The sequence below is a fragment of the Plasmodium chabaudi genome (assembly GCF_900002335.3).
Source record: "Plasmodium chabaudi chabaudi strain AS genome assembly, chromosome: 13".
NCBI classification, from domain to species: domain Eukaryota; phylum Apicomplexa; class Aconoidasida; order Haemosporida; family Plasmodiidae; genus Plasmodium; species Plasmodium chabaudi.
The window spans coordinates 1,565,176-1,578,346 of record NC_030113.2 but is presented as its reverse complement, the minus strand read 5'-3'; the positions used below and the strand labels follow the sequence as shown (position 1 = coordinate 1,578,346).

The window sequence follows — 13,171 nt, the reverse complement described above, 5'->3', positions numbered from 1 at the left end:
TTTGTTGCTAAATATGCACCTCTCTAATGATGAACACATTTTTTACATTTTTAACCTGAACTATTAATGCATTACTAGCTATTTTTTATTTTATTTTATTTTTTTTTTTTTTTCAACTTATTTTGGCTACATTTGCACACATTTATATGCGTAAAAGCGAGTTCCATTTGGGGTCTCACTTTTTAACCTTAACATTCAGAAAAAAATTGAATCTTTGATTATTTAAAATTTTTTAACAAAAAAATCAAATCAAAAAATGTGTTATATAAAATAAAATAAACATATTTGTTCGTATTTTTTATTATTTTTAAAACAAAAAAATCCATATTTGATTTGGTTTAAAATGTGTTAAAAAAGGTAAAAACAAATAAGTAAAGAACTTAAAAAAAAAGTTGAAAGAAATAGAACAAACATAATGAAACGAAATATTGTGAAATAAAAAAGCGACATAATTCAGAAAAAAAAAAACATATCATCTAAATGAACAGTTGCATATGGTAGAAAATTTTGTTTGCCTTTTCCAGTATTCTTTTTATTTTTTCCATGATAGACATATTTATACACCTGCGAATTACACGTTAGTCGTTTGACGGCAAATATTGCTCTTCATTGATATGGGTCAAATAGCTATTATCTATTCGTGTTTTCTATAAAGGAAATATACAAAAATATGCATATGTATAGAATTGGATAAAGTGTAAAAGACGGCCACAAATAAATATGCACACTCAAATAGTATTATTTTCACATGTAAAATTCAGATTCATAATATACTTTTTTTCATTGGAATTGGAATGCCAATTTGATTTTTCCTTTTTGTAGAACTGGATATATTTTCTCTGTGATGATCATCGTGGAGTTTGTTATCAAAAATATTGTTTAGTCTAGTATCGCTTGTTGGATGAGTATAATTTTTTCTATCATTAAGATTAGAAGAAACACTACTACTAGTTGGGAAAGATTTTAAGCCTACATCATTTGAAATATGACTAGCCAAATTGTGCATGCCTTTTCGATCTTGTCTATTTTTTATATCTGAAATGGAAGTTAAACTTCTTTCATAAGAATATTTTTTCTCTTTGTTGCTACTATTGTTACCCCCATTTGAAATCAGCTTATTGGTATAACCAAATTTATTAATTCTATTTGTAGGTATTTTATTAGCTTCTCTATTATTTATACTACTATTATTATGATAGTTTTCTGTTTTTTTTTGAGAAAAAATTGTATTTGTTTTTAAATTACATAAATTAGGCATTTCTCGTTGAGATTCATATTTATTTATTAAATTTCTAACACTTGTTTTACTTTTTAAGAATGTTTTAGGTGCTGTTGCACTTTTAGAATTAGTTTGTTTATTTCGATCAAAAATATTAAATCCTTTATCAGTTAATTTTGTCCTTCTAAGAACACAATGGGGATTATTTATTTCTTTTTCATTTTTATATGAACTGTTAGAGCATCCTCTTATCGAATTTTCTATATTATCATTCGGCTTTTCATAAATATCAGATTCTTTATTTTGTTGGAAATTTATTGAATTGTCCTCATCATTTATAACTTCTGAAAAATTTGATACATTACATTTTCTTCTAGGCATATCAATATCATTTGTTTGCTCAACTTGTTCGTCATCTCTTTCTTGTTCCTTTTCTGTTTCTTCTACATAATTCTTACTACAATTAGATACGCATATGTGGGAATAATTTCCGGATGTGTATTTCATAGCTTCTGCATATTCATCATCTTCAATATCATTATTACTGCATTTTACAAGTTCATTAAATGGGGTACTAGTTATCGAATTAATTTCTAATTGATCTTTGCTATGTTCTGGATCTGGAGTTGCATTTCTTAGATTGCTATTATTTTTGTTTTTATTTTTAGATGCATTATATTTATCTTCCATTTGGTTGGGGTTATCTATATCATGCTCTTCGTAACTTAAATCGGTTTGCTTATTATATATGCTTTTTTGATTTTGATAAAGCAAATCGTTTTCTTTGTCTTGATCTGATTTATAATTATACTGATTAATGGGTTCACCATTTTGTGCTTGTTCATTATTTTCATAGAAGTTATGGCCTTGGCTATACTTTTTTTGCAACTCATTCATGTCTATATTTTCAACAGTTTCATTTCTTAAATATATATTATGACTAATACGCGTTAATTTGTTATTATTTTCTGTATCAGATTTGTATTCATTTTGTGTTTCCTTTTTATAAGCAAAATCATTTTTATTATTATCTTCATTTTGGTTAATATTGCTTAGGTCCTTTTCTGATGGATGATAATTTTCATTTTCATTGTCTATTGGATCATTTGAATGTGTCTCTTTCCTTTTATCTGTTTGAAATAGTTCGTTTTGTCTGGTATTTTCTAATTGCTTACTGCTTTGATATACACTTTTCGATTTGTCTGAATCGACTGGGATCCTATACATAGTACAAAGGAAATCATAACTAAAGGACATCTCAGCATTTTGTATTTCATCCATCATATGTGTACTTTCCAAATCGTTAATATATTCATATATAGTTTCTTTTAAGTTTTCAAATTTATTATTATTAAAAGTGATTTCACTAACATTTATCGTTTTAAGCGATTCCAAAAATTCTTTTTTTTTTTGTATAACATCATCAATTGATAAATCAAAACTGTTGTAAATAATTTCTGATTCAAAATTTGAATATTGATTAAGAACATTTTGATAAGATTCAAAAATAGATTTTTCTGTATCTTTAAAATGGCTATTTTGATTTATAAATTCTTCAAATGAAAAGTCTAATAAATAGTTATCTGGAGTTATATTTATATTAACATTTGGTACAGAATGTTTTAAATCTTTATTTAATAATATTTCTAACTTTTTAAAATAATATTTTATATTTTCATTATAGCTATTTATAAGTTCATGTTTAATATATGCCATAAGAATTAATGGATTGTTTTTTTTAATACCACAAAAAATCAATTGAATAAAAAATAAATATTTATCCATAAAATCAGCTCGATTTTTGTATATCGTATCCATTTCTGCATTTGTATATGAGTCTCTTTTTCTTTTCACAGATTCGCTATACATTCCATCGTCTATACTATTTTTATTTCGCGAATTTGAATAACTATTAATATTGCTAACATTTTTTGGCACACTATTTTGTATACTTGCACTTTTAACGCTTCCAGTTTTTATCACCAAGTTCGTACTATTATTCATATAATCGATATTTAAATTTTCATAATATGTAGTTTTACAATCATAGACAGAAGCATCTGAATTATATCCAAGTTGAAAATTGCTTTCTTCATCCGTTTTTTCATTATTCATTCTTTCAACAGTTAACTTTTCGTTACACATTTTTTTATTATTGTGCATGTTGTTAATTTGATTTGCATTTTTCATTTTATTTATCACTTCTTCTTCATGTATAGTATCTATTTTTCTCTTCCTTGTTTTTTCATTTTCAATATTAGACAAAAATATATCATACTTATTTAAATTCGTAAAAAGTATATTTAATATTCTATATACAAAATTATTTTCTTTTTTATTTTCTTCTGAAATTTTTGTCATAATTTTTTTATATATTTTATTTAAAATTTTAACATAAGTATTTATATATATATAAAATTCACTAGGGTCACATATATCATCAATTAAAATTGCATTATTTTTCATAATATCAAATCCTAAGCTAAATGAGACATTACAAACATATTCCAACAATTTCGAATGGTTTGTTAAAAATTCACGTCCTAATAAATTGTTTAATATACTTGTAACTAAGCTTCTTGCTATTTCTCCATTTTTAAATAAATATATATAATTATTTGTGTGTATTATTTTTGTATATATACTTAAACATACTATTGTGTTAATAAAAAAAAACGAAAAATGATCATAGGACAATTTAGCTATACAACTTTTTTTCTTCATCAATATGTCTACTAATAAAACTGTACTTAGTATTGCATTAAAATGAATAAATGATGAATTTAAATCCATATCAAATTTTTTTTGAAATAAATATCTTAATGCAAAATTTGCTCCTTTAATAAGGATGATAAATAAATTAAAATTTTTAAAAACATAATTTCCGCTTTCTCTTAATATAAAATTTCCATTTTTGCTTTTTTTTCCAAGTTGTATTATGTTCTCCACAATTATTTTGCACACCTAAGAAAGTTGAAAAAGAGGACATATTTGACTCACCAAATTGGTTCAAAATGAAGTGATGTATTGTATATATGTACACAGCTTGTACATATTTTACACACATTTTATATGACAGCTTTACAAGACTCACCTTCGAAATCGTTTCAACATTGTCGGAGTATAAAAACGAAGCAAGATAAACAAAACGAAAATATATCATCGAATTTTCATAAGTATTTGAACCATCTGCTTTTTCATTATTCTTCGATTCTAAAATATGGAATAATTCCTTCGTTTTTGAATAGTTATTGCTATTCATCGTTAAATTTAAATTTTTTGATATACTAGTACATGCTATTTGGTTATTTATGTAGTCTTCATTTATTTTATGAATTTCAGCATTCTCTATTTCATTTTTCACTTTTAAAATTTCCTCGACACTGTTTTGAAATTCGTTAACATATTCTACAAAAGTGGAAAGGATTTACAATGAGCATATATAGAAATTGTAAAAAAAAATTATATTCATAGACAAGCATATGCATCCATTTGCTATTACCTTCTACTTCATTTTTTATGGCATTCCGTTTTTCTGCATTAGCCCTTATGTAATTTACTAATTTTTCATACTCTTCGTCTTTGACAATTCCTGCAAAATTAGCATAAATATACCAGAGAAAGAAAGGGAAAAAATAAAGCATCAAAAAAGTGCATAGTTGTAAATTTTTAAGACTGTAAAAAATTTGATTCAATTGGAATTGGAAAATGGCAGAGAAAATGGCAGAAAATGGAGGAGAAAATAGGCGAGAAAAATAGGCGGAATAGCAAACAAAATGGACGAGAAAAAGAGGTGGAATAACGGGCAAAATGAAAAACACAATCACATGAACAGACAGGTAAAATATGGTAAAAATAGCAATGCAAATGTAAACATAATTTATAAAAATAAAAAAAAGTGTTATGATTCTTCACATGAAAAAAAGAAGAAAAAAGAAAAAATATGTAATCAATATAAATATACATTTATGTGTAAATACAAACACACACATATATATATTGCTAAAACCGTTGTAAAAATAAATTTACTAAATTACTTTGATATTTTATAATATTTCAATATGCTATGCGTAAAAATAAATTTTTTTAACTAGCTAAAATACTATTCTATCTGCCATATTCTTTTACTAAAATAAAAAACTGCCTATATATATAAAATGTATAATAATGTTTGCATTTTTTTACCTTCAGAGTTATCGCTAGGACATGAACTAATATTTTTATTTTCTGCAAAATTGAAAAAGTATTTAATATATATCAAGACAAGTACATAATTAGTTTTTTTTTTTTTCAGTATAGTTCCATGATATGTGCATGAACAGGCTCGGCGGGCTTACCTTGAATGTCATTTGACGATTCATTATAATTTGGCCATTTTTCGATAAATTCGTCAACCTTGCTTTTTAAGTAATAAGCTATATCATCATTGTCTATCCCCCTATAATATTTATATGAAAAAAAAGACAAATTAAAATAGGTGCCAATTAAACGAGCTTGCAACTGTTTATGATAAAATATAAAAACAAAAATAATTACACAACATTTTTTTAATTACTTGTAAAGATTTGGGCAAAACTTTTGAATATTAGCAAAAATTTTTAAACAATAAAATGTCACATTTTTATTTTTGCTATGAACTGTAAAAATCTGAAGAATCTTCATGACATCCTTTTCAATGTTTAAACATTTGTCTTTATATAAAACGATAAGCTTAAGTAATATATCTAAAGCATCACATATTTTCCTAAAAAATTGTATAAAAAAAAATATATATTAAATACTCCAAATTTGCACACATGTATACTTTTCTATTATATGGTTAATTTCATACTTTGGGCTACAGGAGGATGCATGTTTCAAAAGGTAAGAAAAATATAATTTATGATCCGAGATATAGCATAGTGAAAGAAGAATTTCCTTGAACTTATCTAATAAAAAGAAAAGAAAAATAATCATGAAATAAGGAATAGAAATGAAAATTAAACATTATGAAGCATTAAAAAGGTGTAAAGACTTACTGCTAATTTCTGGGGTAACAACCGTATTATTTAATTTATCAAAAATAAAATGCACCAAAATAACTAGCTCTTGGTTATTCAGCAAAACATAATTATCCTCAAATGTTTTTAAAATCATTTTAATCAAATTTATAAACTCAACAAATAGTTCCTTATTATTTTGATTTACACTCATGGAATAAAATATCCATTTTAATAATAAATCTAAAAATCGGCACTTTGAAAAAAAGGTCGACTGGTTCGAACTGTTGCTTAAGTATTCTTTAAAAAAGGATATGCACCTGCCAAGTTGGGAAAAAATGATGTAAAATGTAGGGAAAGTGGCCACACATATGTATGTTTTTTACTTTTTATTCCCATTCATATGCAGGAATAGCTTACCGATTGATCATGGTGGGGTTATTGGAAAACATACAGAGTACTAGCTCTTGGCTACTAAACAACTTGAACTCCTTCATCAAATAATTAAGATGTGATTGATCAAGGCTTTTTTCCCATTTTAATTTATCCGGTTTAATTTTATAATTTGGTGGGAACTCGATTTTTAAAGTTTTTGTTTTAGTAAAAGAATTTAATCGTTTTATATTTTTTGATTTTAGAAAATTGGATGATGAGATAGTACTGATGTTACTTTCATTATTTGACAATCTTTTTACTTGTGAATTATTTGATGAGAATATTTTAAAAAAAGAAAAGTCACTATTTAATTTCATTTGGTTAAGAATATCATGTAGACATTCTTTTTTATGAGCAGACAATTTTTCATATATATTAAAAAAAATATTTGCACCATATTTTGAATAAATGTTATCTAAAACATTGCTTGATTTTTCTCTTATATGTTCATTATCTTCAAAAAATAAATCTAAATAAAATTTTAATACTTTTTTTTGTATAACATTTTCATTTAATAATAATATATGATTTGTATTAATAATATTTATAACTATTAATATTTCATTTCGTTTCGAAAATTGTTTAAAATTTTTATTATTATTTCCTAGATTATTATTACTATTTGTATGTTTTATGTTATGTCCATTTTGTTGAGAATTATATGAATTATTATTTCCACTTCCCCCAGAATTTTGACTAAGTAATTTATTCGACGATTTAATATTATTTAATTTTTCACTTAAAATATAATTATTTATAAGACTTATATATTTTGAAATACCTATATTTTTACACATACACGTTAAGAGTTTATCAATTTGATCAAGAGGTATATCTGTATCTTCAATCATCTTTATAATAAATTCAAAAATAACATCTGAATAAATATATGTATTTTCTCTTAATGAAAATAAAAGAACATATAATAATTGCACACATTTATTTTTATTACAACTATATATTTTTTTTAAAATATGATCATTAATTAACATATCTAATTTATCAGGATCTATATAATATTTTCCTATTTTTTCAATAATATTTATTATTTTTACAACATTGTTTGTTATTTTATTAGCTATATTTGATGGTATGCTTGAATGCCCAATATTTGTATGTTCACTATTACTATAATTATTACCTGTACTGTTAATATTTTCTGCACTTATTTTATTAACACAATCTTTTATTATGTCTCCAATTTTTACCATTTTTTCATCATCATCATCTCCAAATTTATCTCTTATACTTTCTGCATCCATTGCTTCTTTTTTATTTCCCATTGTTATTCTTTCATCCATTTCAGCGTCTTTATTTTTATTATTCTGTACGATTGAGTTACTATAATTTAGACAGGGGTTTGTGTAATTAATTTCGACCATAGTATTATTTTTCAAATAATTTCCATCATTATTTTTATATCCTTCATTTTCATTATTTTGATATTTATTTATTTGTTCTCTATTTGTTAATATATTAGTATTTACAGTTTTCCTACTATATGCTGTAGTATTATCATCATCCATATTTTCATCTTGATTTTCAAAATGCATAATCGAATTACCTTGCTTGTCATTTACTTTTTCCCATTTTGATACCTCGGATATATCATCTGCTGATTTATTTTCATTCATTATGTTTGTTTTTCTTAAACTTTTATCTCCTATTTTATTATCTGTTCCAGAACTAATAGCAGCTGAACTTGTATTTTTATTTTCATAATTACTTTTCGTTAAAATGGAAGCAGAAGAAGTTTGCAAATTAATTGTACCTTGCTTTTGGAAAAACTTGTCTAGATCCTCTTTTAATTTTACTATTTGTCTTATATTTTCAGATATACCCTCTAAATAAGACAAGACATTTTTATCACCAAAATTTTTTGATAATATTTGTAATAAAAGGATAGATGAATTTTTTAAATTTGTGTTTTTCGAATCAACAAATTGTTTCAAAAAATAAACAAGAGGTTTAACATTTATGTTTGATGATGGGCCTTTATTTAAAAATATTTTTTGTAAAATTTTAATACATGTTTCACTTCTTTTTGCAAATTTCACAGAATTGTTTTTTATAACTATGTCTATAATAATATTATTATCAAAATATTGAAAACATTTATTTATAAAATTGCTGCAAATTATACCCTCTTTCTGATCAGCTACTTTTTCGAGATATAAACATATTAACGTGTTCATAATTTTTATAAATGAACTATTATTATTATTACTAAAATTACAATTATATAAAATGTCTATAAACTTGCTAAAAAAATCATATATTGCTAAATTTAATTGACTATATTTGCCTTTAAATTCATAACAATTCATTTTAATTATATTAACTAATTTTTCAAAATCAAAATTATTATTAATGTTTTCACCTTCTTTTAGCCATTCGCTTATTGAATTTAGTGCTTCAATTTTGTGCAAAAAATTTGTTGAATTTAAATTGTTCATAATATTGTTAGGTATTGAAAGTGTATTATCTGAGTGTTCTTCGTTATTTAGTTTAGAATTTTTAAATGCATCATTTTTGTCATTTTCTTTTTGTCTTTTTGAGTTTTGGCTTTCTCGATCTTCCTGCTTATCTGTTTTGTTTTGTTTTTTTGCAACCTGAACAGATGAGCAAAGAGCTAATATAGATTTTTTTTTACTAGCTGAAATGGAATTAAAAAAAGAGGGGTAAATTTCTTCTGTATAATTAGCTATAATCATAGCATACACTTTAAAAGCTGCATTTTTAATATTAGCAACAGTATCATTTAATAAATGCTTTGTTATATCAATTATAGATATTATATTTTTTTTATCTATATGATCAAACACTTTAATTAAAAATTCTAATGTTAATAATCTGGTATTATTATTTTTATCCTTAAAATTTTTAGATAAATCATCTATAAATGTATCTATATTATATACAATAATAGCTTTCGTTAAACATTCCATACAAGCATTAGAAACTTGTTTATTTGAGTCTTTCAATTTGGAGCATAAAACAAATGAAAATTTCTTGACAGTAGCATATATATCCTTTTCAAACTTTTCGATTAATATATGAAGTAATTTTAAAGTTGATACAACAACAGGTAATGCAGATTCATTCTTTAATAGTTTAGAGATAATACCTAATATTGTATTTATATAAGCTGTTTTTTTTATAGCAAATTTTGATTTGATTTTTTCATATAATAAATTAATTGCTTCTACTTTTATTTTCCATGGTAATAAATTTTCATTACTCAATGATGTGTTATTATTATTTGCATTATTATTACTATTGTTATTATTATTATCTACACAACCTTCTAAAACTCTTTTTTCCCATTGTTTTGTACAAACCTCTTTAAAAACATCCGTTTCATCTATTAAATTTGCTGGAGATATCATAAATGCATTATTTGCTAAGTTATTAGCTATTTCATCTAAATGGGTTTGATTTGTTAAATACGTTTTAAAATTTTCATCAATTTTTGGATGCTCACCATTTTGATCTTTTTGTAATTCTTTTGTTATATAATTTTTTTGTTGACTGTTTAATTCATTTAATATACAATTTTGAAACTCTTTATTTTTAACTTGAGTAAGAATCTCTATATATAATAAATAAAAATTTGTTTTAACTGTCTTATCTACCATTTCATTAAATTTTAGACAACATTTATTTATTGTCTTTACACATATAACATTCGCTTTAAAAGAATTTAACAATTTATAAAATAATAATAACATGGATGCTACTACTTTTATTTTTATCCCTTTTATATTTGTAATCGATTTATTAGCTTTCATATATATCGAATTCATATGATCAGATAATATTGTTAATATATTTAATGTTATTTTATCACTTGAACAATATTCTATTATTTTACTTATTATATTAAATCCATTATCAAACGATTTTACATTTGTTAATATTTTTTCACATAAAACAATATAAATTTTACTAAATAAATTAAATAACTTATTTCTATATTCATTCACAAATGAATCAATTAATGCATCTTCTGTTTTATATTTATCTTTATAATTATAAAAATAAATTTCTTTTAAAACATTTAAATATTCTTCTGTCATTTCACTAGCTTTTAATTGACATATAACATTATTGTCTGATATATATTTTAATATACAATCTTCATCTTTAAATAGTTCGTTTATTATTTCCATTTTTTTATTCATATCTTCATTACTTGAAAATATTTTTATTATTTCATTATATCCATGTATTCTATATCTTACTACTGAATTGTTAATTCGATCATTTAATTTCATTTTAGACATATCATCACCATCTTCTTCTTCATTATTGGTATTGGTCATGTTTTTATTTCCATTGGTTTGATCATTTCCTGAATATTTATCGAAATTATTATTTTTGTTATTGTTTCCATTATATTTTATGTCATTAACATTATTGTCTTGAATTTTACCCATATGCCCTTTCATTTTGCTTGGATTATTTTCGACAACTCCACCTCCTAAAGCCCCTTTGGCTAGCTCTCTCTGAAGTAATTGCTCAAAAATGTCGACACTAGTATTTTCACTATCATCTTTGTTATAATGGCTATTTAATATATCCTCAGTTGTGTTCTTTGAATCTTCATATTTATTTTCATTATTTCGATTTTCATTAACTTGCTTATTATTAAATCGAGAATTTGCATATTTTTCTTTATTATCATTATTATATTCACTAAAATTTTCTTCATTTCTTTTATTAGCCCTTTCATAATTTTCGCTGTTATCCATTTCCCCTCTTAATGGGCCCGCTCGCCCATGTACAACACTTTTTCCTATTCTTAAAGTTTTTCTTTTTTCCATTATAAAAACAGATTAAAAAAATAAAATAATAATTATATTAAATATGGAAAAAGTGCGAACATCATAATAAAAAGGCACATGTAAATGGCCTTGCAAATTGAAAGATGAATAATCAGATCGGCTGTATACGTATGCTATTCGGTTTTATTTTTTATATTTGATATCACAATTACATAGCATAATACTGTAACTATTTTTTTCTCTTCTTCCTTCCCTTCCTCTTTGTGATTTATTTATTTCTTTTTAATTTTTATTTTCATAATTCAAATTATTTTATTTGATTTTCTTGTGTGTTTATTGTTACTATACAGATTAAAAAAAATAATATATACACAATTCATGCATACACATATTATAAAATATACATGAATACTTAAATGTATTATATTTTTTTGCAAAATTTTACAAAAAAAATAAAGTTATTTTAAATAATAAAAAAATCTATAATATTTTAGTTCGAATAAGGGAAATAAAATACTTTCTTTATATATAATATACAAGCATACATAATCCGTATGAATATGGCACTTTTTACACTAATGTATAAAGACAAAAAAAAAAAAAGGAACTATGCATATAATACGTAGCATACATATAATATTATATATATATTTGATTAAAATTATTGTATTTAATTAAAAAAAATACGTATATAATATGCATATTTCTCATAAAATTTTATTATATATTTTATGAAAAATTCTGTTTACAGTTAACTTGTGGCATACATAAATATATTTATTTTTATTATTACTGGGAAATTTAAAAAAAAAATTGAAAATTATAATTTTTTTCAAATTTATATTTATCGAAAACCATTAAAAAAAATGTAAAATAATGTCCAATGAAAATAATATCCCAAATTGTTGTAATAATAAAGTAATGAATAAATGAACAGCTTATTAACAATAAAAATGTTGCGTATGCATTTTGCCTACTCAGGTAAATTACCTAGTATGATAAGTATAAATCATATCACACATTTTAGAAATAAAATAGGCTTAACTATTTTTTAAAAATGTGTGTAATTTACTATAAAATAGTGATTTTTTTTTTTTTTTTTTTTTGTTCTTTTATATTTGGCTATCTAGCCATTTATATATTGTTAATGGCTATATTATTTTATTTTGTAATACTTCATTTCTTAACACATTACAACATTTGAAAAGTTGAAAAAGAGAATAAGCAATTTACTCTTTTTACACTTAAAAGGTTTGTAAATATCAAAGAATTAGCACTTTATTTATTTTATTATATATCTTCCCCCATCTCTCACATCAATTTTAATATCCCATACATATAAATATATATGTGTATATATAAATGTATATATTTTTTATATAATTATTACACTAAGCTTTATCAGTTTTCCATCTATGGATAATTCCATTTTTTCATTGGCTTATAAACTTTTTTTTAATGTCTTGTCTTCACGGATTATGTATAATATGCACATGAAATCCGCAAATTAAGGGTAATATATTAATTTCCAAAAAAAAGACAAATTATAAATTGTTTTGTTAGCAACAATAGGATGGTATATAAATATATATTATTTTCAATGCTCTTAATATTTAAATAAATATTATAACTAAATGAATTAAATGGCATAACTGTAAATAAAAAAATGAAATACAAACTCAACCAATATGTTTGTTAACCCCCCAAAAATATACACATACATTTATGTGCATTTATAGAGGGGAGAGTGT

General features: G+C 23.4%; 1 protein-coding gene across 1 annotated transcript; it reads right to left on the bottom strand.

Moving 5' to 3' along the window:
* Positions 1-630: 630 nt before the first annotated feature.
* Positions 631-11,459, bottom strand: PCHAS_1342100 (conserved Plasmodium protein, unknown function; the record flags this gene model as incomplete). The annotated part of the gene is made up of 10 exons (XM_016799335.1): positions 631-647; positions 775-4,183; positions 4,314-4,627; positions 4,722-4,811; positions 5,405-5,446; positions 5,557-5,657; positions 5,775-5,963; positions 6,051-6,147; positions 6,238-6,518; positions 6,619-11,459. 10 exons carry the CDS (start codon positions 11,457-11,459, stop codon positions 631-633), a joined length of 9,381 nt encoding a protein of 3,126 aa, XP_016654640.1.
* Between the last annotated feature and the right edge of the window lie 1,712 nt (positions 11,460-13,171).